Source organism: Cyclopterus lumpus, chromosome 9, assembly GCF_009769545.1.
Source record: "Cyclopterus lumpus isolate fCycLum1 chromosome 9, fCycLum1.pri, whole genome shotgun sequence".
In the NCBI taxonomy this organism is placed as follows: domain Eukaryota; kingdom Metazoa; phylum Chordata; class Actinopteri; order Perciformes; family Cyclopteridae; genus Cyclopterus; species Cyclopterus lumpus.
The window spans coordinates 15,587,372-15,614,628 of record NC_046974.1 but is presented as its reverse complement, the minus strand read 5'-3'; the positions used below and the strand labels follow the sequence as shown (position 1 = coordinate 15,614,628).

Below are 27,257 nucleotides of genomic sequence, written 5' to 3'. Positions count from 1 at the left end.
CGACAGGAGACGAGCCGGAATCCCCGAGTAGCTGCAAACTAATCTTTCCGTGGGATCAGTGAGTTGTGTGTGTGTGTACAGCAGCGGTAGCTCTCACGTGGCTGCGGGGGTTCACAGAGAGAGAGAGAGAGAGAGAGAGAGAGAGAGGGAGTAGAAGGTCCCGAACAGAGCGGGCAACATCTCCGTCTCTGTTATTTCGCTTCAGTCCCGTTAGATGACACACACGCTTCACCCCCATGTCGTTCACCGGGATCCCCAAGGAACACATCGAGTTCAGTAGCAGTGATCGGATGGTGTGTGAGAAGAGAAGGAGCTGAATACTCTGAGAGGACTCATCGATGTTATCATCAGCATTCAATACATCATAGTAATTTATCTTGGACAGAGAATCCAAGGAAGGTGTCAGGTAAGTTGGAATGATCCATCGTGAGCCTCTTTTTAAATCTGCTTGTGTTTGCCATTGTGAGTACGGGCTAATAGTGCGGATATGTGGCGACCAGCAAAACTTTGCTGGGTGATTTCATAGAAATATTGAGTGCAATATATATATATATATATATATATATATATATATATATATATATATCGCTTTGTGACACATGGCTACACCGTCTAGGACAATGCAGACAGTTTTTCAGTAAGCAGTCAGTAATGATTGGTCACTCAATGCGTTGTAGTGGCGTATCTATAGTGGCAGAGAATAAAAAGACAAATGAGTAGCGATACTCCTCATCAATTATACCAGACAGCTCAAGCAGACATATTGTATAACACTATAACAAAACGATTACAAGTGGTGGCCCACTGCTAATTTATTTTTGCATTGTGCCAAAAATCTCCCTCGGAGCAGCTAAATAAAAATTGAAAAGCCTAAATATTGATTCAGCGCAATCAGTAAATGAATGGCCGGGTAGCCATTGAGGACGGAGACAAACGCTTCCATGGTTACATCCAGGATCTCCAGTGTGATTACTGCGCTTTGTGTGGGTTTCTACCCACTGAAATAAAACAACAATTCAGGGGGGAACTGCCACACATGGTGAGCTGGAGACCCTCTCATAAAGGCTGCGTTGACCTAATCTAGCTTACTCGGGCCATGAGTAATCTTGGCACACTTAAAGTTGCGCACATGTTACTGATAAATCAATGAGTGGTGCTTGTGTCCTCATTGTGCTGCTGCTTCTCTGCGGTATTTTACGCAGATGTGCAGGCTTCATAGTGTACACCAGTTGATGGGGTGGGGTTTCTTTCCTTGAATAATTGAATATGTCCACCTTATCTCTAATTGCTTTGACATGATGTCATCTTGGTGCGTCCCTTGCAATCTCTTTGTTGCCTCCTCTGTGGTGCCTCAACACTGTTAAAATCCTTTTTCTCACTGGGGGAGGAAGGAAGGGGGCTGCTTCTGTATCCATTCAGCACTTACACCTGCTCCTCCTTAGCGGCAGCCTTCACTGTGAACTGTTTCTGGTCTATATCTTTGTATAAAATGGTGAGATTATTGGATCCGTTGAGCAGTTGTCCCCCTTTGTTTGTAAAGAAGCAGAAACACTTGCCATGACATTTTCACATTGTATTCCCCCTCAAACCTCAACTCTCTATTTCCATCATCCCCAACCCTATACACAGTCAGTCGTTTTTGTTGTTGTAGATTTATGATACTCTAAGATCCACACTTGCTCAGGTCCTTTGTTTGTCAGTGTTTATGTCATCGCCTGGCAGGGGTCAGCCCCCAGTGGCATGTGTGAGGGTCTGAATGTGATTCACTGGGCGGAAACAGTTTTACTGCTTGCCTCTCTAGTTCTGTCTCACCCCTCTAATGGCTGCACAGTACTGAAGGGGACAGTGATGAAATGTGTTGAAGTGTTGCACATTGCAGACAGAATAAGATTGATGCTTGCATGGGGATGAGAAGGCTTGCCTTCCCAATGTGTTGGAAGAGAGGGAAACAGTCGATGATTGCACAGTTCTCAATACTGCCTTGCAACAGGCTGTGTCTGCCTCCGCTGATATGTGCACCATCGATCACCGCTGGGGGCAAGAGGTGTAAAGGATGTCTGTATCTGTACTTTGAATAAAGGACATTTATAACATTGAATTGAAACATTGCATGGCTTTATAGATAGACTCTATTTAGATAATATGATGTTTTCTGAGATCTAAAGTAGTTCTATATTACTTCTCTTAGTGTTTATATTAAAACACAAGTTAATTGGTTTCTTTCTTACATGTTCTCTGCAGCTTATAACATCCTCTTTAATAATCACATGAAAATGACGCCCCAAAGGACAATGTTCATTTAGGCAACACTTGTTATAACTAAACACACTGCAAAAGGTTATACTTCGCCTCAGTGAGTGTTCTTCATTTATGTTTTTATGATGTGAGAAAACCATCAGACCTACATACTATACACTTACACTTATTAATTATGGTCTGGTTTTCATTTCCACACCTTAAGAGGATAAAATGTTGCACCAACATTCCCACTTCTCCATAAAATTAGCATTTCCCTCAGAACATCATAATTCATAATTATTTGGTGCAAGACAGATGTACACCTTAAACCTTAAACTATGTTCACTATTCTGTGAGCAGACTGGGCTCACTGAATGCTTATGTGAGTTTATGAACGTGGGGGTCAACATTGAAACATTACGTTTGTGCATGTACTGTATAGCATGTAGAAGGTTTCAAGGTTGCACATTTATGTATTACCATTTTACAACACAGGGTTGCGCAATTACATATACATTGTAGCACCTAATACTATACACACATATTACAAATATTTAAATTGAAATAGAATATTGTAAAATATAATTTTAGAAGTTACTTGTCTTACATATCAAGAGAGACAGCCCATACCTGTTATTATATATAGGCTATATTAAAATGAGCCAATTGTAGCCGTGATGCAAACTGCATCCAAATGTTTTTCACTTGCACATGTAGTCATGAGTTATTGGTGCTTTTTGTTTTTCTGTGCTGTATAATGTGACCAGATTAGATTTTTAGGGGTATAAATAATTTTCTGATATGAAATAATTCTAAATCAGAAGTTAGCTTGTTACACATCTCATTGAGTGTTTGGTGTCATTTCAGTGTATTGTTCTCAAGTCACTGCTCTGGGCAGACAGTATAATACAGGCAGGGATAGAAGAAGTATGCTATAGCTTCTAAGAAGACATTTCAAATGCAGAAACATATCTGAAGTAAGTGATCTTTACCATTGTCATATAATTGGAAATCAGTTATTTGTTTAACTTGTGTGCCAACATGTCTGGAAAACCTTGATAAAGCTGACTTTAGATTTAATGAGTGGACAAACTCAGGTCGTAAATAAATCTTTTAATGTTATCCAAGATTTGAGTACATTGTTTAATAAAATTATTTGACAGTTCATGCTTACGCACAGGAGACAATATCATGTTTTAGTAGTTGTTGTTCTTGAAGCTGAGGGACAGGAAAGTAGTGGCCTCAGCGATGGCCAACAATCCAGAGGTCTTTTCAGTGGGCCTTACCAACCGCATATTATTCCTGGTAAAAGGATGCTAGTATTGTCCCTGCAGCAAACCCTCGGCCATGACCTTGCTGTCAACTTGCATAATTGTACTCTCATACACACACACACACACACACACGCATATTTATTGTTATATCTTGAACTCTGTAGGGGCGATGTGGTGCCCTCCCACAGCTGCCCAGCATTTCCATTCAAGTATTAAACTTGAACTCTGACCTCCTGTGATGTTAGTAAAGCCGATGGCCTCAGAAAGGTCAGTCTATACCTGCTGTGATGAGTATAGGATATCGCATTACAAGTTTCTCTATTGGGTTTAACAATAATACCAATATAAATATATTTTGATTAATCCATAACATTAATTTTATTTCATATATGTTTGAAATATGTTCATCATATTTATGGTAATTGCAATCATCCAGTTAAACTAAAGCAGCTATGTTTCATTGCAAACTGCAAACTGCATGGAAAATCAGCAGGAAGCACACAGAAAAATCCCTCTCTCAAATGTCAAAACATAGTGAAGAACATTTAGGAAGGCCGTTTCCTCTGGTTCACATTAGCTTGGCTAGACTCTGTAGTTTGTACAAACTAGATTAAGTCTCATGGACTGTTGAAAGCGGGAATTCTCTTTTCTTTTTTTGATAATTGAATGACTTATTATTCTGAAGCCATAAACCTGCTCTAGAGCCTTATTTGATAAATGAACACGCTGTTTGGTTGCTCTTCACTGATCCCATTCTTTAAACGCGCAAACCCCCCCTCTGTAGGGCAATAAATCCCCATGACTTCGCCTCGCCGAGAGGTTTTTGGGGGAGCCACGTGGAACACATCCCATAATAGCCGCTGCCTCTTGTCCTAATTTAGACTGGTCAGGTTGAGTGGGTCACACTTCATGTTCGACTGGAAGGATATCTTGGCTATCCATCCCTATACCCTTCCCTTCTTTGTTAGTACCGCCATTGCCTTTCACCAGGGTCTTTGTGTGTGTGTGTGTGTGTGTGTGTGTGTGTGTGATGTGTGTGTGTGTGTGTGTGCGCGCGCGTGTGTGTGCGTGTGCGAGAGGCAGACAGAAGGGTCTCCTGTTGCCTCTGCCTATTAACACAAAAACCTGTTGATGTAGATCACTGACTCTAAGATCAAGCTTCCAAAATCCTTAGTTCACTCCATTCCCCTTCAACCTTATTTATCCATCTCCCTAATTTGTGTCTGACCTATTCTGTAATATTTCACACACACACACACACACACACACACACACACACACACACACACACACACTCTATTCTCTGTGTATCTCTCACTTCCCTGTACTGTAGTTGTTCATGACAGAGGATTTCCTCCAATAGGTGGGGGTGGTCGATCTGAGCAGGCTGAGATGTGACGGGGTGTGTTTATTGTTGTAAAAAGATGTATTCATCCACTGGCTCTGGGTGCCTCGTATTATAGATCATAGCTTTGTGAGTGAAACATCTCACAAGATCAGGATCAATTGATGAGAAGTAGTCTTTCATTGTGTGATCTATGACACCAGATATATATATATATATATATATATATATATATATATATATATATATATATATCTTAAGATTAGATTAAAATGTAATTTAACGCAAGATAAGATAACTTTCAAATTGACTGTTGTGCATGATAGGATTCAAACATACATTGTGTTTTTTTAAATAATTTCCCATTTAGAGCTGCATAACAAACTGCTGAATCTGTGGGACCGACAACAAGCTAGATGAAAGCAATGTGCAGCACAACAGTCTTATTTTTTTCTGTACGATAATTAAGATCTGTTGACCACACTTGTTCATGGATTTGCTTCCTCCTCAGCCCTGCCATCTGGTCCTTAGTTTTCCAAAGCTGCAAAGGCCTGAAAGAGGGGCTCTCTCACACCTACTGTACCAAGGATGTGTGTTCTGATAAAGTAGAGCCGAGAGAAAAGAAGGGAGTCTGAATAGGATGGTTTGGATTCTGTTGGAGAGGAGGCCAGCATGCCAAAAAGTGGGAAAAACAAAACGAGAACTGTGGCAATTTTTCGAAATGCACAGAAAACACAGAAAGGAGCACAGGTGAACAAAAGCCTCCTCCTTGAAATTGTGTGCTGGTCAGTGAATCGTAAAGTCCCGCTTCTTCTCCAGTGAAAATACTCCCCCGTTTTCTGTTTTGGGAACTCTTTTGAAATGCAATTAGCATTTCATCCAGGCCCAACTAGTTACATGCAATGAAGTAATACCCTTTCTAATTTGGTCCTTTGGTGTGCGAGGCTGTGGAGAGCACAACCTTGTTTAATCCCCGGAAAGTGCTTTTCTGTCTGCCTCCATCACTCTGTGTCGTACAGGCTAATCAGTCAGCCATACTCAAACTGGAAGACGCTCTAAATTGCTCATGCACTGGTTCCTACTCATTTGGAACCACTTTTCTTTTTCTATATTCCTTACTTCCCACTAAGAAGAAGAAAAAAAGTCTTGTTTTTAGTTAGGGATGCGAGATTCCCTTGGCTCAACTTAAGAGCAGCCGACCACGGCCCTGGGGACAATACCTCAGGGAAACTCTCCCTCTCTCTATTTCTTTTTTCACAGTAAAATGCACACTTGATTGGCAGCCTCTTGCCCCTGAAGGAGAAATGCCTGGTTGAAAAGTATTGTCTGACAATGGCTGGAAGGCTGACCTCATGTGTTTTTGTTCTTTAGAGAATTCAAGTGTTTTTGAGTCCCCCTTATGTGGAATGGCATCATTTGGCTGCAATTCACCACATTGCCATCCTCATTTCCCCTAAAATATTTCTCCCCCTCTTGTTGAACGAAATGGTAGGTTTTCTGTTTTTCTCCCCAAAAGAAATATAATTCTGTTTCCAAAATAAGCCAAGTGAGTAACAGAGTTTTTTTGTCAGATTTAATGATGTATGTTTTAGGCCTACTCGCTTATTAAGTTTCTTAATTTCTTCTCCCCACTTCTTTGTATGGCGAGAACATTCACTAATCTAAAAATACTAGGGCAGAAACTACATGCAATTATGGGCTGACCGGGTATGGCAGCCGGGCTGAGAACGGACGGTGGGTGGTTTCTGTGGTAGGCCCGAGACACATTGGGCTGGTGGCATCGCTTAGCGTGAAGTGGAGCTCAAACAGAAAACAATACAATAAATAGAGCAGATGAGGCCCATGGTTTTGGGCCAAACACGTATACTTATTATGGTATGTGAACTAATACAACAGCCTTTCCACGAAGAGAGACTTAGATTTGAAGAATTAGAAGAGCATTTTTAGTTGTTTTTAGTTCATTAGATTTTCTCTATTTAATTTGTGTTTAAAGTATCAATGGCGTTAATAATAACTTTTGGGAAAGTTGAGCGAGTTTGAGCAGGCTCTGCTTCTGCTTGCTCATCTATGGCATTTTTCATATTTAGTCTAGCTTCTGAATAATACCAGGCCACCCGACCACAAAGCGATTCCATTTTCAAATGTTTAAATCCCCCAAAGAATTGGCTGAGCAGTCACAACATACATTGTATATGAAGACAGATTGATATACACAAAGGCAAGTCCCCTCTTTCTGTATGTGTTTCTGCCAACCACACCATCTGCCTCTGTGTTGCTGTTTACTCATTTGTTTATCTCAGTCAGAGCCAGTCAAACAGATTTTTTGCGCACTTAGTTTGTAGCGTGAATTTCTCCTGAGAGACACACACACACACACACATGTTCCAGGAATACTGTTGTATTGGCTGATGTTAATGACAGAGCTGTTTCTATTTTTGGCCAGTCTGACTCCAGATCACCAACCAGAGCTGTAAGATTGATGAATGAGATCCCACTGAAGGCCTCCCAGCGTCAAACAACTGGTGATCACTTTCTGTGTGTGTGTGTGTGTGTGGTATGGTATGGTATGGTATGCGGGTGGATAAGACTAACAGCCAGATATACCTACAAGCTCCTCACCATGGGCGTTACAGGACCAGGGAAGACTCATGACCTTGATTATAACTTGACAGACTGTTATCACACACACCCTCCACCAAAAAGGAAGTAAGAGTATTGCCTTCCCCTTTTAAAGCATCCAATACAGAGTATTCTCAGTGAAATAACAAGGATAAAAGCAAAGTCATTGGCTATGATTACACAGTAGAGGCTGGTACTTTAGAAATTTAAATCACTCACGGTAAAACATGACTGCCTGTGACAGCTCACATGACTACCTACTTATGTCAACAGCCTGGTAACCTGACTAACCACAGCACGGCACATGGCACGTGCTCTACCGTGAATCATGCAGTGTCACGCTTACTATCATCCTCTGACTGTTAAGTCTTAGGCCTGCAGTAAATAATTGATGCTAAAGATTGCGACACAGAGGCCACTGTCACTAGAAACCCTAGAGGCATCAGCGCCGTGCACTGACCCCAGGAGCAGCCCCGCAACCAGACACTACCTCAGCACCTCTGACAGGGATATCCAATAGATAATTCTCCTCCTTACACCAATAGGCTGCTCTAAGAAGGGCTGACAGGTGACCTGCACCTACCAGCACTCATGTTATCACGGTTGACAGGTCATAGTGCTATCCATCACAGAGATACAGGAAAAGGAGTGACGATCATAAGATGTGTGACAGAGAGCGCTCAGAGGATACAGAGGAGTAAGTTATTTTCAAGTGGATACCGAAGGGGTCCTCTAGATCAGTGGTTCTCAACCTTTTCACAGTGATGTACCGACTGTTGAAATAGTTTAACCAGCGCAAAGCATTTTTGGTTGAAAACAAGTGTAATACTCGGTGATGTGTCATCAGTGTCTGATTTAATATATAATATGCAGTTTATAAACATACACTTATATTTTATTGAATATTTATTAAATAACTATTCTTTAAGGAGTTTTGAATTATTTAAAATTAAAAAATATATATATATATTTTTTAAATCTCACGTACCCTCTGGAGTCCCTTCACATACCCCCAGGGGTACACACACCCCCATTCGAGAACCACTGCTCTAAATGTAGTACATGCGATTTTGTGGACATTTACATATGCTTTTGTGTTGCCGATACATAATTCCCTCTTGCTTTGATCTGAGCTTAGACGGTGAAACGAGTGGAATTAGTGGCACTCCTGTAGCTCAATGCCCAGTGCTAATATACTTTCCTGGCAAGCACTCAGCATGCTTGTGCAAGAGGACCATACTTCTGAATGACTGCATATTGAAAAGAAGAAAAAAATTATCTAGAAGTTATATTTACTCGACAAAAATGTTTATGGTGAAAGCAGGTTCAAGGTCGAGGACTTTAAGATAATAATCTGATTGAAGCAAATTGTTTGTGAAAAATTATTCAGGTTGTTCCAGACCAAAGATCAATTTGTATTGGAGCTTAATTACTTTTTTAAGAGTACATTGCCAATGCAAATGTAGCCAGTGCTATATATAGTTGGTAATACATATTTATTGGATGCTTTGTGTTCCAGGAAGTTAAGTAATATAATAGAAAAGAAAAGAAAAGTCAGCTAACTGAGGGTAGAGTCACAGAATAAGTCAATAAAAGCAATTTGGATGTTCAGAATGTGAAGTCTGTGGTATTTTCATTGGCTTGTTAGAGCGCCATGTCCTGCAGTCCGGGCCACAGCCATCAGTTTCTGTTTGTTTGGCCCACACTATTTGTGATGGACACTGTGTTTTCATGCATTTCAGAACTCTCCAGTGTCCTGGCCTATCACCCAGCATTTTAATTTTGGTTGCATATGCTGACTGTGCCAACTCTGGTGAATGCATCCATGTTTGCAACCGTATGTGTGTGTGTGTGTGTGGTGTGTGTGTGTGTGTGTGTGTGTGTGTTGTGTGTGTGTGTGTGTGTGTGTGTGTGTGTGCATGCTGTCTCACGTGGACCTCTCTCCATGGACTCTTACTCCAAGCCTTATCAATGTCAGAGATATGTGCCAGGCACTGCATGCCACTTTTTGCTTTGACAGACAAGATCATTGGTCCTCCTGTAACCCCCGGGGTCAGGGTTGGCACAACGCATGATGCCAGCATAAAAACTGCCTTGCCGCTTATGAAACAGACCTGTGCCATCCACACACCATCTGTTTTGTATTAGGCCCTTTGAAGGAAGTGCAGCATCAGTGGATGCGAAAAGGACCACCCCTCAGTTTTGGAAGAGGGGGTTAGGAGGATGTTGTTGTTGTAGGGTTGAATGCTTGCTACCATCCATGTAGAAGATTGTGGTTCAAGCTATGTTTGTGGAGGTGAGATTTACTGAGGAAATAGTGTGTGGGAAGTCAGACCTTTTATTCTGAAAACAGAAAACAGACATGAACTATAGAGACCGAGATTAAATAAAAAATGTTTTATTCTTCATGACAAAAAAATATGCTGTGGTCGACGAGATTTTGCTATGACCAAAACAGACGTTGTGTGCCTTTACTGTTCAATATGACTTAATTAGGCAGCCAAGGAGTCACTAGCAGGTGTCTAGATGCTTTGAAACAGAACCTACCCTCAGGTACACTATTACCCATGAGTATACCCTGAAAGGCAGTTCCAATATCTTTTCACTCAAGCTCTCAGTTAGTAGTGCAGGAAGAGTGAGCAGGGCGAATAACAGGATTTATTCTCTTTGTCCAGCGACACACACCTCTCTTCCCCTTCAGCCTCATAGACTCATCCTATGTTCCCCACTGTCCACCCCCACCAGCTCTAAATCCTTTTTTGATGGATTTCCCAGCAATCTCGCAAGTGCTGACGCCATGTACACACACACACGCATACACATACGCATACGCACACACACACACACACACACACACACACACAAACATCTGCATTAATTGATTCTGACTAGAGCTGTCAATCAACAACTTTTAAAGCTGTGTCTTGTTCTCCTAGCTGACAAACTGATTGATGGATGGTTGCTATTGAAACACACGCTACTACTGAGAATAACTCAAATTGATATAACAGTAATGGAACATATGTGTCCAACTTTCCTAAATACTTTTTTGCTTTAGAAAAAAGTACCAAACAACATGACTTTATTTACCATAGCTGCTGATGTTCTTTTTCAACCTTGTAATTAAGAGCTTTGTTTTTTTACAGGCCTTACGTGTTTCTACTATTGGAAAGGCGGTGTGTAGTGGGGCAGATTATGAATGGGATGGATAAGAGGCAGCAAGAAGGGGAAAGACAGGGTAGAGTGGCTGCAATTTAGCTGGCTCCACCCCATTTGTCATGCAGTGTTGCTTTGTTGTGTTAACCATGACAACTGTCTCTGCGTCTTCATCCAGCTTTAGGATTATTCTGGGTGAGAGAGCTGAGGGAAAGCAGAAGAGAGGAGAGGAGAGACGAGAAGTGCCGGAAATAGGGCTGCAGAAGAGAAGGGAGGATGATTGGAGTGAGCAAAGGAGCAGAAAAGATGATTAGAGAGAGAAGAGAGTTCATGGAGCAGAATTGGAGGCTGTCTGAACTACTGAAACTACTTGAAAGATCACATTTATTCTGGCATGACATTAAATTAATGTGGTCAAGAAGAATAAACTCAACAACAACAACTGCTTTACTGTTGTGACAAGATAAGGACAAAAGCTGTTGAAATTAATGAATAATAATAATAATGTCATCATTTAGAGTCAACAATGACCAGCAAGCCTGCCAGCCAGTACTGCACATTTTCAAAAGCCAGGGTATCTGAACGTCGGAACACTCATTTCTGCTTGTGGTTCATATTCTTTTTTTTTTTTTTTAAGTATCTATACTGACTATATTTTGAGGGCTGATGAGTGGGTGTGTAGCTCTTCTTCTACATTTGTTCCTCGCAATTTGATCAGTATTATGAGTATGAGAAAATACACGAAAAGCCCTATATAAATTCAATGCATAAGTATTATTATTATTATTATTATTATTATTATACCTCTAAACATCTCTTTTTATGACACATATTAAAAATAAACTCTGTAGCTTTCCTAATTTGTAAATATCCTCATATTTCCCTCTGCTTTATTTTAATATATTCATTCAACCTTTACTGCTTCCCACTTTTGATAGGAATGCTCCCTGTCCTCCTGCTAGCTGGGTTGATTCTGGCTCTGGCCATCCCTGGCACTGCATCTGAATCAGCCACACTGCGGTTCCTGGGGCAAACTGACTTTGTTGTCAACGAGAGCAACACAGCTGTGATCCGGCTGGTTGTGGAGAGAGTGGGAGACCCGGTCAATGTGACGGCTTTGGTTCTGGTAGGACCAGGAAGAAACTTTTCATTGATGGCTCATTGTGTATCCATACTCATGAACCTGTCAAGTCATCTGTTCAGTTTGTATTCAAGCATCTTGCTGTATTGCTGAGCTGTCACCTTAATGCCCATTGAAGGAGAGACAATTACCTTTTTATCTATGGCAGACAGACACTAGTAAGCACACCCAGTGTGAATCTGTTTTTCTTTAAGTCACAGAGTGGACTTTTGCACTAATATCAGTATATTAATATGTAAAATATCAGGCTTTCATCTTGGGAACTTATGGGCATAGACATAAGCGCAACTCAAAATCAAGCCGATAAAGGCCCCAATAGAAGGGAAGGCGAGAGAGAAGGACACCATTTCTTTTCTCTGCTGTTGTGAAGAAAAAACATCAAGCATCCTATTCTCTCAGTGGTCTAAGGCACATGTTCCTGCAGCATCCTGGGTTCAAAACCACATTTGATCTTGTGTGCCATGCTGTCTCCAGCTCTGTTGTGCCTTTCCTGTTTCTCTCCATGTCACAATTTTAATTAAATGCAAAAAGTATTTAAAACAAAGAAAAAATGAAAACACACAAAGAAGCCTGAATTCAGTTAAACGGCAAGTGATACAATTGAACGTTTGCTTGTTTTACCCAGCTAGAGGGAGTCAACACAGGGGACTTTGAATCCATTAATGCTGCAGCCTTCCTGCTGTCCACCGAGTCCAACAAGACCATCTTCATTGCTGTGAAAGATGATGACTTGCCTGAAGCCGATGAGACGTTTACCTTCAACCTTACACTACAGGTACATGCACATTGTTTGTCGGCAATTATATGTCTGTGTGTGCTTACCGGTACTTTTTTTTCGATGTCTCTTTCTGAATTGATGATGACCCCCTCTCTTCCTCCCACACACTCTTCTCTTTTCTCTCTGGAGCTCTTAGCTTTCTTTCAACAAAGTCCCACTGTCCTAATTCTGCCGCTGACCATCTTAAACCCTAACCCCATCTATGCAATAGAGAGAGGGGGCGGCAGCCATTGCAAACCCAGGAGGCTCTGAGCTCTTTGATGTGTGTGCTCTATAGGACCTTTCCAGGGCTGCCTGGGTGGGGCTAAATGCTGTGTGTGCCTCTTAGGTTGCCCACTAAAAGACACCTTTATGAAAAGAAACTAACTCTGACAGCCAAAGCCCCACCACACAGTAGATTAAAGTGATTCACTTTCCCCATTGATTTTGATGGGCATGTCCGTTCCGAGGATTTCATTTCTGTATATATTGTGTATTCACCATTGCAATTGACACACTATTGTTGATGAAAGCCCAGTCTGTTACAATGAATCAATGGCTTCACAACTTAGTACATTCAAATCTTATCAGCATTTTGAAACTTTTTTGCTGGCACTACCAAACACACTGTATCACGAGAAGGTGCAACTAGCTACTTTGTTCTAGTCCAGTTACACTTCGATCTTTAAAAATGGACAAAAGGGCTTGCATGTATTCTTTTGTAGAATTGTGTTGTGCTTTTACTATTATATAACAGCTAAAGATGTTTTAACATTTGAAAATGATTTTAATGGGCATACATTGTAAATCCTTGTCAAAGGAATCATAGCCCAGTATGCCTTACACCTAGAGACTATCTCCATGGTTTCCTGTAGTCTTTAGCTGTCAAGTATGATTGATGAGCTAGGGGTGCCTGGTCTTGCTGTCTTATTGCTTACTAAAAGACCTAAGAAAAAGGTCAGTGTGAATCACTTATTGTCAGCTGTGTACATTTATAAAACGGCAACAAGTCTGAACAGCTGTCAGCAAGAGTGACTTTTTTCTCAACATTTTGAGAAGACGCTGCAGTTTTGTGTCATCTGGTTAAAATCCAGTAGCGCAAGCCCATATTTAGCCTGCTACCAGAGTGAAAGACCAGATGAGGCCCACTTAGCCCTTCTGTTTACACTACAAGGGAGACAAAGCTTCGGCCAAATGCTACCCTATCAGCTTTCTAAAGGACTGTCAGGAGGATGGATGTGCACTACAAGGGGTGTCATAGATCAAGCGCAAGCAATAAATAAAGGGTTGATCAGTCCACATTTATCTTTCTGACAATTACATCTGTAAAATCAGTTTCAATAGAAAATATTAAAATGATTATGACATAACTTATATATAGATACATAGTTTTATAGAAACTGTAGATTTGTTGTGGACCAGAACAGGTGCAGCCTGCAGTGCTGCGCAGAAGGTAGAACCACACAGTGGGTTGTTGCATGTTGAGGCAGGGTTTATGTAGTGTGCAGACGTATAACAAAGCTGGCTTTTAAGCAACGGATTTGTGTGCGAATCACTGTGTATTTGAGTCTGATTTTGTTGTTGGGCACAGATGAATGTGTGTCAGCTGCTTCCTGGCTCGGCCGGTGGCTTGGCTTTGTGAAAGCGTGTGGATTCTGTGTCTGTGAGTTGACCGCTACAAGAGCTCTGTTACAGCTGGGAAAAGCTTTGTTTGAATAGAGTGATGAATGCAAGAGTACTAAGCACTTCTTGTTTCCAGTTTCACCTTTGCCTGTTCTAACCTTAACATGCGTTCATGATTGCATGCCCATTTACCAAGAGCTATCAGTTGACTTGTGTTTAGCTGAGAAATGGTTTTGGGGGAGCAAATGATGTGTCTGTTTATCATACTATGTCAAGGCTCTCACAGCTGATCATTATCCACAATGCCTGCACATACACTAATCAATTTGTACGTTGCTAAAGGATTTTGGAAGTTTTGTTGGAAGCCTGTGCACTCCAGCTCAGACATGGTGGTTGTCAGCACAGTTGGTTGATGGGATGCTTGTGAAACCATTGGTAAACCCCCTAATGGAAACTTTAGAAAGTTACGCCAAATAACAAGGCTGTGGTCTTTCTCTTTAATGGTGTTCAGAAAGAGGAAAACCTTCCTTGCACATAGGTAATGGTTATTTTTGTTGCATTTAAAGTCACAGTATAAGCCTTCGTGAAGTTGCGGTGTGTTTTTGAGCCCGGTGAGATCATTGTGAGTTTGTCAGGTCTTAGTGCCGAATCACAGTGCACAGCACAAGTCCTGAGGATGTGTCCTGCTGTGAGCTAACTTGACAAATCAACCAGGCTGCGACCACTACTTCCTGTCTTAGTGTCTTCTCCTCAGGGCCTCTCAGTGGGAGTAAAGAAATGAAGTGAAGACAATAGATAAGTAGGGTGTTCTGGTTTTTCACATGAGCACAAGTGTCGGGGAGGTTAAGATGTCTTCAGGTACATACTGTATAGCATGGTTTTATCTAATCTTTTATATTCTCCCTGCTTTCCAGAGCTCCTCTAATGGCGTGACACTGGGAAAACCAAATAAGGCAACCATCACAATCCTCTCGAATGACAATGCCTTTGGAATAGTTGGCTTCAACTCCGTAAGACACTTGTGTCATCCACATTTATCTTGTATTCATTGTTCACTCAGTTTAGTTTCACCCATTACAATCCACCACTTATATATTCTAAATAACATTAATCCTTCATAAATGTATGGATCAGATGTATGCCTGTGGTCACCAATATTGGGAAACTTTGCTGTTGCCACACCAACCTGCACTTGCACCATAGGCATTTGTGACTAATTACCATGTTAGTAAGTAGTAGTAGAAAGTAAAGGATCGGGGGTGGAGTTATTTGGTCCCACCATCGTTAGAAGTGGTTTAATCATGCGACTATTGTTGTAGAAGTGACCTTCTAGTGGTTGTGGGTTCCAAGAGGTAATTAAAAAACACAAAACTCACTTATTAGTGGAAGTGTATAGTGTTTCCATGGTTACTGTGGTATAACTGTTTGCCCGACCACCCCCAGATGGTCTCAGATGCTGGATAATGATTTGGCTTCCTTAGAATCAATAAAGGCCTGCTAGCCTTGGGAGATGTGTTTTAGTACTAAATTAATTCCTGTGTTGCATTTATTTGCTTTCTTATCTTCCCAATTTGCATTCTCCTGAATGTATTTGGTCATGGCAAATTGATAAGAAAAGCAAAATGGGATTTAACTTTCAAAATTTTAAGACCACAATAAGGACTTTCCAAAAACATGGAAATTGAATGAGATATTTATTCTGTGTTGCCATTGAATGTAGTTTTTATCACTGCATATACAGCTACAATCATGCTGTCTCTTTCAACTAAACTTCACTACTTTGTTAGCATGACATTTTACCTAAAGTACTACTGCCATGAGCTGTACACAGTAAAATAAAAATATGAATTCATAAAATTAAACACATGGAGATTAGAAATGATTTGTTCTCTATTATGTAATGATCAGATACAAATTGTGTCTCAGTTCCAAAATTGAGAAGATTGTATACAAAACATAAAAAAAAAAAACTGAGGGCAACTCAAATTTGACATGTCCAAACAACAACAATTTTTTATTACAGCCTTTCAAATATGAGAATTTTCTTTGTTTCAAATTTTAATTTATTGTAATTGAGATTAAGAAATTGTGTTGAAATTGATTAAATTGTACTGACTGGGTTTGTCTGTTTAACTGTTTCAACATTTTCATCTCAGACTGAAGACATTGTAGTCGATGAACCAAGAGGAAGGAACCATTATGTGCCTTTCACCCTCATTAGAGAAAAGGGAACATATGGGACTGTCAACGTAAACTTTGAGGTGAGAGGGCAATGAACAGACAGTGTTATATATATATATATATATATATTTGTTTTAAGCATGTTGAATATAATCTTGTTAGTTTATCCCACTACCCAAACATCCACTATCGAATCTTGTTAAAGAGTTGAGAATAGAGAATTTATACCTAAATTGGAACATGAATACATATAGTCTTTATTATTCGCAGCATATTAAATTAATGATAAATGAAAAGCCACATAGAGTACATGGGCATGTTGAAGTATAAACATCACTGGGACTTCTCCTGTTCAGATCTCTGAAGGTCCCAACCCTGCCATTGAGGACCTCAGTCCAGACAGAGGGAACATCACCATTCCTGTGGGACAGGCTGTTGTACACTTTAGTGTCCTCATCAAGGATGACCAGGTATTGAATAAACTTCTTATTTAACGCTGATCCATATACGCCACGAAGCTTGTGCCTGTCAGTCCATCTGTCCATTCATAATTATTTCATTATGTCTTTTTGTTTTTGCATTTGAAAAGAATCTCCAAATTGCCTTCATGGGTTTTCCATTTTTAAAGGCTAATTAGGTTTTTTGAAACCGCTGCATCCAATTTACAACTGTATGTGAATGTGTTTCCTTTTCTTTGTTGGCCAGATCCCAGAGGATGATGAGGTGTTTTCAGTCAGGCTGACGGCCGTGGCAGGTGGAGCCCTCCTCAGGCCCAATGCCAGCAGTGTCCAGCTGAGGATCCGGCGTAATGACAGCCCACTGCGGTTCTCCCGCTCTATCATGGCAGTACCAGAGTCTGCTGGAATCATTGCCCTCAATGTGACCCGTGGTCGGTTGACTGAGGTTGATGTCAGAGGTTCCACTCATCGGTTCTGTTGACACAGAGGTTCCTTACTTTCAATCCAGTTATTTATTTACCTAGGCTTTTGACTGTTAAGAATAGGGCACAACAACTTTAATTATATACACATACAGTATACTATATACTATATACTATATACTATGTGTGTGTGTGTGTATATATATATATATATATATATATATATATATATATATATATATATAAACAGTATATTGATGTAGAAAAAACAATCATAAAACAAATGTATATAAACCATCTGTACTATACTGTCTTTAGGTCTCTGTAGATTACATGTTGGTGAGCAGTGGAGGACAGGGCAGCGCCACACCAGCAGTGGATTTCCTCGACCTACAGCCAGTTAGAACAGTTATATTCCCTCCATTTGTCTACGAGACCAGCCTGTTGTTCGAAATCAGGGATGACATTGTGCCAGAAATTGCAGAATCCTTCCACCTGGTCTTGCTGGAGGAGACTATCCGAGGAGATGCAGTGCTCGTACCACCCAATGCTGTGCTAGTGACCATCGAGCCCAATGATAAGCCTAATGGTGTCCTGTCAATCAGCAGCAGCGCAGTCATTCATCCAATAACCATCAATGAAGACCTGACAGAGAGGTTGGATACCTTACAAATGTGTATGAGTGTGTCTTAGTGTCAGCCATTAAATTGATACAATATAATACAAAGAAAAACATCTAAGATTATTGCTTCTTTAACCGTCCTGAATCATTTTCCACAGATTTGAAGGAATCATTATTGTAAGAAATGGAGGCAGCTATGGTGCTGTGTCCGCTAACTGGTCCATCAGTAGAAACTCCAGTGACCGCTCTCCAGTGTCGGATGATTTAAGGCCTGCAGCGGGGATGGTGAGATTTGCTGCCGGTCAGGTGACAGCTGTGATTCCCATCAACATTGTGGCAGACGATGAACCGGAAGAAGCAGAGGCTTTTGTTTTCAAGTTGCAAAACAATACTTTACCTGGAAATGCGGAGGTCGACGAACCAATGGAGGTCAGTTTCAAGAAGACTTTGATAGGCCAATGATTATTATTTAATATGTTGCTGTAATGTATCAAAGAGAGAAGAGATCGAGAAGGCTGCACTTGTTAGGGAACATATCCTCCAAATGTTGTGCATGTGTTATGCATGTGTGTCTGTTTGTGTGTGACCTACTGTAAGGCACAGTGGCGAACTTGGCATACTCTGCAAAAGTCGACCTCTTAGTGTGTCACTTTGCTCTGTGGGTGTTCCCTTAATGTGGCTGAATCAAAACAAAGGAGAAAAAGCAGGCACACTCTCTGTGGTGTCTGTGTGTTCTTTTTTAGAACGTGTGGGTGAAGTGGTGACAGGTTTTCTATAGCTTCCATCTTTGTCCAAGACTCTTGGCCATGTGTGAAAGCAGTGGGCAGATCTAAGTCTTTTTATATTGAAGGCATGAGATGAGACGCATTAAAACTCTGCCTTGGTCACATACAAACACGCATCTGAACACCACCTCAGGTTGAGGTTATAGGGTCACTTTGGCATCTGTACAGAGAGAAAACATGCACATGCAACAGTTGGACAAGTTAATCAGCGTTGATTGTTTTTAATGTTAAGATATATCACAGATATTACACTGAGCTGTAAATTGTCTATTGTGAGAATGCCAGGAAATGCATCAGACAAGTGTAGGCTTCAGGAAAATGAATGAGCCTCAGTTGAAATGCTCATAAAAACTACTCTAGCAGTCTTAGCAGAGTTAATTAAAGAGGATGCCACTCTAAAGTTAGCTCAGGGCTCTTTTTTTACTACTTTCAGTCTCACTTTTTTTCTTTCCTCTCCCTGTTCCTCACCTCTCCTTTCTTCTTGTGACCCAAGATACAGTCTTAGTAACACAAAAACAGGATGCACAACAACGTCCTCCAAAATAATTGATGGTAAATGTGGGCTTCATTGCAATTATTCCTTCACAACCTTAAGATCAGTCAGCTTCCTTCAGCACGGTACGAACTGCACATGGCCCGGACCTCCCCATAAGCAGTGCAGTGCAACTAAGGTCAAACTTGTGAAAACAAAGAAAAGTATATCTGGCTAATAGTACTCAATTTAAATATGAGCTTAATATAATATTAATCCTTATGCTGATTTGTTCATTTTATTGCTACTCTTTATCTTGTCTGCCTCCCCAGATTGTGTTCTACATCCAGGACAGTGACAATGTCTATGGGCTTTTTCGTTTTGACCCAACAAAAGAGCAAAGCATCCAGAGCCAACCCGAGGGTCGTTTCCTGTCGCTAAATTTCCTGCGAGAAGGTGGTATACTGGGTGGTGTGTCTATGGCCCTCACCGCCCTCTACATTCCTGCAGGCCCTATAGACCCAGCACTGGCCAGTGACCAGGTTCTGAATGTTAGCAGGTCCGTTAAGGTGGTGTTTTCCCATGAACGGATGGTCCACGTCATACTACCAATCAGGAATGATGCCTTTCTGCAGAATGGAGCTCATTTCCTAATACAGGTAAACACGGCTGGAAACAAATTACAGAGCAACACATACCAGTAAGGGGCACACATGTGGATGAAATATATATACAGTATATACGTGTATATATATATATGATTTGTTTATTTTTCTCACCGTTTTCTATGTTGTAATCGAGGCAACATTTTGCTAGTACACCCAGAATGTGCTCTTGCTGTTTGTGTTTGCACTTGTCTGTGCCATCCAGACTTTAAGTGCCTCATTTGCATGTGTGAACGGTTTTGACACTGGCACTCAAATCTGGCATGTTGCTATGGGATTTGCCCAACTGTCCAAACTAACAGCACCACCTAAGGCAAGCAAAAAAGTTAAAGAAAGGCTTCCTTCGTATTCTTTAGAACCATTAATCACATCATACACTTTAATTATAGGAACGTGAATGGAGCACCGACAGGTCATTTATCACATCTTTAGAAGCCAAAGAACAAAATAACTTTATGATGAAGAAAGAGCTATATATTTGATTAATTAATTATTATAGTAACATGCTACCTGTTTGATCCTTCATTAATTGTGCTTTTTATTTTATTTCCCCTAGTTTGAAAACACTGGAGCTGGTTGATATAAACACCCCAATTCAGTCAAACAGCCCAAGCTTTTGGGGGACCTCTTAACCTGACCTTGACTGTCACCCCTGACATTGCCAATGGGGAAATTGGCTTTCACAAGTAACACCACGGTGGTGGTTTATGAACCAGAGGACAGCAATACCAGCCACAGTAAGCTATGACCCCCGTTTTAGCAATGCAAATAGTATCAGTTCTATGATGCTTGTCTCTATTGACTTCAGTAGTTCAATATCACATAAAACAACATTTAACTATAAATATAACCAGAATGTGCTTTAACTTATGCTGTTTACATTCTACAGTTAATTTGTTAAAGATCTCAATTGGGATCAAAACCCCTTAGTTGTCATGTTGTCTCAAGTGCTAAATTAAACACCACTATGAAACTATTTTGCCACTGTAACGAAGAAGAGTCTCTAATCTCTGATTTTATAGCCACCATGCTGCTTGTCATAAAACTCCCTTTGTCTACTCTAATCTATGTTCAGAAGTGTTCTTTATGTATGTGCGTATGTCTCGGTGGTTCATTCGATTGATGTTTGGTGCTGCAGGTAAGCCTTCCCCTGCGCACGCGATGGAACAGACGGTCCAGGCTGAGGTGTTCTGGACTCTTCAGCCAATTGGAGACAATATTGTGTCGATAAGTGTTCAAGATTTTGGAGCCCCTAAAGTGGCTCTGTGGTCTTCCTCTCCCGGGCAGAGTGATGCTTCCATCAACTTTACCATCATGGCTGACAATATCCCAGAAGTCAACGAGACCTTACTGCTTACTCTGGATAGGTAGGGTTTTTAAATCTAGGGAAAGTCATTGTTAACCACATAATTATAGTTGTTGTTGTTAATTACCTTTGAGGCATATTCGACCCTTCTGTTCTGCCCATAAACACTATAAAACAGTCACCCTTTGGTGTTTAGAATGTCAAGCTGATATTATGTATGTTATCGACCCATCTTATACAACGAGCAAGTCCAGTGTAATTGGAAAGGGCTGAGTGGGTACTGTCTCGTCACATCCCTTTTGTTTTCTCCTTTGGTGTGCATTTATGGTAGTGTTTTGGGGGTGGGTTCATCTGTTAGTCTATGTTCTGATGAGAATGGCAGCTTTCTCTCCCTCCCACTCCTCCCTTGTAGGGTGGAGACTGCACGCTTTATAGTGTACTTTGGTAAGTGGAGAGTGGAATGAACCGGGCCTTTTGTGTGGCGTGAATCAAGACTTTGTTTTTCTGGAAAAGGGCCTACTTCAGGATTTCTGGGTCTTTGGTTGACCAGGGGATGAGGGGGACAGGGGTGGGGTGGTGGATTCAGTGATGGTGTGAAAAAAGGGAACCCAAAGGAGAGTGGTTGTTGGGGGTAAATAGAGAATCTTCTTTATGTGTTTCGCTCTAATTTAACCAGCTTGATTGTGTCCCACTTTAAAGATGCCAGTGTGTGTATGCATGCAGTGCCTTGGCCGGGACCTTTTATTTGGAGTTGTTCATTCTGTCATGTCCCTAATTTACTCGTTATGTGGTGCTTACTTGGCTGTTATTTCTCTTAACATACACACACATACACCCCCCACCCCCTTGTAGCAATAAAGATGCAGGCATGCTCTTGATTGACATTGTGATTAAAAGTGGCCTTGACAGCAGGAATACAACATATGGAGTCAATAATGAATATGCATCACACAATACAATGAATACATTCGAAAGTTTAGATCAAAGTTGAGCTGTTTTCTCATTTGATATCACTTGATGTTTCCAAGCTCAAAAACACACCACAGAAGAAAAAGTCTAAGAAACTTCCATTTCAGAGTTTTCATCTACTGCACAATGTAGGTGCGATGACTTGAATGGTCACTTTCTATTATAATCTAATACTGTTTATTTGTGTGTATGTGTTCTAGGAGTAATGTTGAGAATCAGATCCTGAAAGCTGGTTTCACCAGCAGAGAGGTTGTCATCATGGAGACGATGACCCTGGGGGAGTCTTTGAGTTCTCCTCAGTTTCCAGAGGTCCATTGGTCATCAATGTAAGTCTTGAACTGCAACTTCAAAGTAATTAAAATATCTATCCAGCTAAAAAAAACAAAGTCAACAGGACTCTTACATTACATCCACATAATGTTATTGTGTCTGTTTTCTCTTATTATGGTCACATCTGTAAACTTTAAACTTATATAGGAGGGTGAGGCTGTGGAGCTACATGTGGGCAGAGCCAAGGGACAGCTGCTGAAACAGCTGGTGCGATATGCTGTCATGCCTGTTGGGAACACTGAGTTTCTATGGCGCCACTGGCATCCTGGAGTTCAACCAGGAGAGAAGAGGTGGTAGTGGCACTGTTTGCCAAGGCCTGATGGGGTGCCTGAGGTAAGAACATGGCCAATTACATGCTGATCTTTACGTTTAATATAATTACTTTTTAATTCACTTCTATATGAGGTCCTCTCAATCTTATAGTGGTCAACGTATGTTTAAGATAATAAAAAAAGAACTATAGGCTTTATATCTGTATTATATATCTGCAACATAAAAACTATGTGTGTGTGTGTGTGTGTGTGTGTGTGTGTGTGTGTGTGTGTGTGTTTGTACGCATGTGTGTTCACACAGCTGGACGAGACCTTCTCTGTGGTACTTAGTAGCCACAGCACTCCACCCAGTCGCCTAGGCAACTACAGGGAGGTCAACATTACAGTACGGAAGAACGACGACCCCTTTGGGGTCATTGAGTTCATCCAATCAGGATTGTCAGTAGCCATCAATGAGAGTAAAGGGGACGAGCTGCACCAGGGTACTTAGTAGTCTTTTATATAATAGTGATACTTTTCCATGTCAAGTTGTATCTCATTGACTCTGAAAATTGACCTAATTGTAGTCAAATACAGAATATTTACCTCAGGAGGGATGAGCTGTGATTAAAGTTTGTATTTTAAACGTACCATGTTTGTGTAATGTATAAGATTGTGTTAATGGACAATGCAGTCCAATATTCAATCTGTCTCACCATCGTGTCCCGGCATAAATTGGGAACGTTACCAACAAAACACTTGTGAAGTTTAGCTGTGAGTCATAAAATACATTAATATTGGAATGTGTCTAGAGAAACGTCCATGGACAAGAGTTAATGACTTGAAGGAAGGTTTCAATATCTAAATGCATCATCTTTGTCTCTTCTGATTCACCTTCAGCGGTGTTCCCTGTTGTGAGGAACAGGGGTCATTTTGGAGAAGTGTCGGTTTCCTGGGTCTTGGAGCCAGCTTTGTCAGGAGACGTCAGTCCCCTCCAGGGAAACATCACCTTCATGGAAGGGGAGTACCTCAAAAACCTCACTGTGTTCTCCATACCTGATGAGGTAAAATCATAACGTAAACTCAAAAAGGCCTTTAGTCCAATTTTTTTTAACATTTATTTGTATCAATATTTATCCATTTTTTATTTAAGATCCCAGAGGACATGGAGAATTTCACCATCACAGTGTTAAATGCTACAGGTGGTGCGAGACTGGGAAACACACTCAAAGCCAGTTTACAGATAAATAAGAATGATGACCCCATTTACTTTTCCGGTAAGGATACTGTTCAGATTCCTGTTTATGAAGAATAATATATTGATAAATTAAAGCCCCAGTCATTGACTCCTCTTCACCTCCCCGTCTCTCCCTCCACACCATGGCCTCTCATCAGAGCCTGTGGTCGTGCGTCTTCAGGAAGGCGGCCTGGCAAACTTCTCTGTGTTGAGGGAAGGGCTGGCGGACTTTGTTACCACAGTGATGTATCGTGTTGACTATGGAGAGGCTTCTCCAGGTGACCTCACCATGCTGAGTGAGGACATGTTGCTGGTGTATGATGTGGGTGAATGGAAGAAGAACATCTCTGTGGCTGTGGAAGATGACAACATACCTGAGACTGATGAGCCCTTTACCATTGTTCTCTACAATGCTACCGGTGAGTACAATGCCTCCTTTGAAACAAGTGGTTAGCACAGGGTTGTACTGTATAGTATCAGGATATTTCCAGTGACTCAGATAATATAGTGGGTATCATATCTTGGTCCCTTGAGATAATGAACAAGTATAATCTGCATCCCCTCCGAGGATTAAAACAGCTGAAAGTAATTTGAAAGCGCTCTCCTAATACCAGTATTGTTTGTCAGGAATGGGTATGAAAGGCCTGTGGGCCCCAACAGGACCTTAATTACCATACTCCAGACTTTCTAAGACACAAAGACCAGCTACTCCACCAGCCTCTCTCTGTCTATTGATTGAACTAGAGTAGAGTAAGGGCTAGCCTCTAGTTTATTCCAGGGGATGGTCTTTTATAGAGATTATGTTAAAAGTCAACAATCCTCATCTTAGAGGTCAATCAAACACATTCTGGGACTTAAACATGCTTCACCTTTCCTGTTCCTAATTCGGAGCAGATTTGCATGCCTGTTACTCGTAGTCCAGCAGTGTTGAAGTATGTGATGTCAGTCCTGATCCAGCCTGACAATACGAATGTGTACACAGGTGATGCCGTTGTGTTTGGAGCAAACACAGCTACCGTGGTGATTGAGGCCAATGATGATACCAATGGGATTTTCTTCCTGGAAGCAATAGAGAAACCAGTCGAAGAGGGCAAGACCAATGATTTTTCGTAAGAAACAGGCCTTCATTTCGTGTTTGTTTTGTGCAAAACATCTGGCTTCATGCTCATATCCACTTCATTTGAAAAATGTATTCAAACTGAAAGTATTTTTCTATGCATTGACAAAACTCTGAAGTTTTCACGATACACAGTATTCTCCTGTATTCTAAAAACTGAAATAATGACTCTTTTCACTGTCCCAGTATCCTGCGTGCTCGGGGGCATTTTGGTAATGTTACAGTCTTCTGGCAGCTGTTTGCCAATGACTCAGTGAGTCCTCTGGAGGAAAACCAGGAGTTTACCAATACATCTGGATCCATCACCTTCGCTACAGGGGAAGAGACCAAGCCTATTGTCTTGGAGGCCATCTCAGATAAGCTTCCCGAATTCAATGAGTTCTTCGTCCTCAGGCTGGTTAATATCTCAGGTGAATTCAGGATAAAGTGACATATTTGTCAGATTTGAGAGATAAGTTGAACGATGCAGTGTGTAGGATTTGGCGACATCTAGCAGTAATGTTGCAGATCGCAACCTGCTAAAACTTCTACTGTGTACCAAGCGTGTAGAAGAAATATAGTTTCTCAGGCAAAATGTGAAAATGCAAACAGTCCTATCTAGAGTCTGGTTTGTCGCTCCATATCTAGATACAAACGGCTCATTCTCAGGGGACAGGAATTCAGCAATTCTTATTTTCAGGTGATTATACACTAAAGAAAACATACTTTAGTATGTTGTGCGTATGATATTACATTTCTGACAATAGATCCCCCTGAATGCTACACACTGTTCCTTTTAAGAGATGTGAATAATTGAATCAATTTCTAAAAGCGGCAGCGTCTATAACAAATATTTTACTGTATTTTATTTTTCATTTGACATGAAATTTCATTTGAGTCATCAGCTTCAAAACCTCAATACTGATAGTTGTACAAATGACAAAGAATGATTAATTTAATTTATAATGTTGTCTTGAAATCCCCCTTGTGAGATCTGTTTCTATAATTTATTTAAGGTGGTTTTCCAGGGGAAGGTGGACGACTAGCCGAGACTTCTCTGACTGCCTCGATTCTCATCCCTTTGAATGACGACCCATTTGGTGTCTTTGCCATCGCTAACAGCAACTTGGACCAAGAAATAGCTGAAGATGTACTCTCAGAGGATGATATGGCTGATGTGGCTTCCTTCACCATCCTCCGACAGCAGGGTACATTTGGTGATGTGCGGGTTGCCTGGGAGATAGTTTCTGGACGCTTCCCAGAGGGCCTTCCTCTGATGGATGACCTGCTCCTTCTAGCCTCCTTCCCAGACGAGGTTGAGCTCAGGCCTCATGCCAGGCGGCACCACTCAGCCACAGACACATGGTTTTTCTCTGGGCTTCCAGGAGCTTACGGGACTATCTCTCCTGAAGATGGGCCTGCTGCTGTGGGAAACTTCAGCTTCTCTGCTTGGCTCGTGCCTGGACCAGACACCGACGGCTTCATAGTCTGCAAAGGAACCAGGAATGGGACCCTGTTTTATGGAGTGAAGGTCCACACCAATGAGTCTCATGTAATGGTGATGCTGTATTATTCAGTGATAGGATCAAACAATTCCCAAGTGGCCCGGGCCACTGCTGAGAAATTTGTAGAAAATAATTCCTGGTTACATATCATCATTACTGTTGATGATGGGATTATTGAGTTCTTCCTGAATGGGAACCCTATTCCTGGAGGACTGAAGAGCGTCAAAGGAGAGGGCATCACTGATGGTGAGCTAATTTATCAGATATTTATAAAACATAGTAGAGTGACAACGGTTAAGTTGTTAAACATCATCAGTCCCCATCATATCTCTGTTGATTGCGTTCAACTTGTGTTTTTAGCTCCTATTTGTCCGCACAGTTTGTCAGTTTAGCATATGTCATGATTTTCAAGCATGTCTCATGCTACTTTGAAAACTCCATCCGTCTCTCTCAATGTTCCCATATGGAATGATTATAAGTCTTAACTCCTTACAAATTTATTGCAAATACACTCTCACACACACTTATGCACATTCACACACACGCACCCACCTCAGTCACTTCCTCATTGTTCAGGACTACTGAAACTCTGCTACGCTTGAGTCACCACTTAGCCTCCGCGCTGCTGGATATTGTTACTTCTAAAGGGAATCAGCCGGCACCTTCTTTTCTATCAATTTTCTCTAATAAGTGGAGACAATAGTGACAGTCTGCATTGGACCCAAAAGCTCACAGAGGGGAAATATTCTGATGGTTCTTTGGCTAACTTCAATCACAGTAGATGTATACATTATCATCAATCGTG

At 41.1% G+C, this 27,257-nt stretch overlaps 1 protein-coding gene across 1 annotated transcript in view; it reads left to right on the top strand.

The window, feature by feature from the left end:
• Window positions 1-340: 340 nt before the first annotated feature.
• Window positions 341-27,257, top strand: part of adgrv1 (adhesion G protein-coupled receptor V1) — a 99,738-nt gene continuing 72,821 nt past the window's right edge. The window contains 28 exon segments of the mRNA XM_034540852.1: window positions 341-406; window positions 11,571-11,758; window positions 12,399-12,548; window positions 15,068-15,163; window positions 16,310-16,414; window positions 16,691-16,804; window positions 17,040-17,255; window positions 17,257-17,280; window positions 17,533-17,870; window positions 17,995-18,265; window positions 19,426-19,762; window positions 20,326-20,369; window positions 20,371-20,436; window positions 20,438-20,495; window positions 20,902-20,933; window positions 20,935-21,125; window positions 22,234-22,295; window positions 22,298-22,359; window positions 22,511-22,591; window positions 22,593-22,635; window positions 22,638-22,696; window positions 22,937-23,117; window positions 23,515-23,678; window positions 23,768-23,891; window positions 24,010-24,270; window positions 24,834-24,960; window positions 25,155-25,378; window positions 25,964-26,698. Of these exon segments, the coding sequence (XP_034396743.1) occupies window positions 11,573-11,758; window positions 12,399-12,548; window positions 15,068-15,163; window positions 16,310-16,414; window positions 16,691-16,804; window positions 17,040-17,255; window positions 17,257-17,280; window positions 17,533-17,870; window positions 17,995-18,265; window positions 19,426-19,762; window positions 20,326-20,369; window positions 20,371-20,436; window positions 20,438-20,495; window positions 20,902-20,933; window positions 20,935-21,125; window positions 22,234-22,295; window positions 22,298-22,359; window positions 22,511-22,591; window positions 22,593-22,635; window positions 22,638-22,696; window positions 22,937-23,117; window positions 23,515-23,678; window positions 23,768-23,891; window positions 24,010-24,270; window positions 24,834-24,960; window positions 25,155-25,378; window positions 25,964-26,698 (4,351 nt within the window). The 5' untranslated portion in view covers window positions 341-406; window positions 11,571-11,572.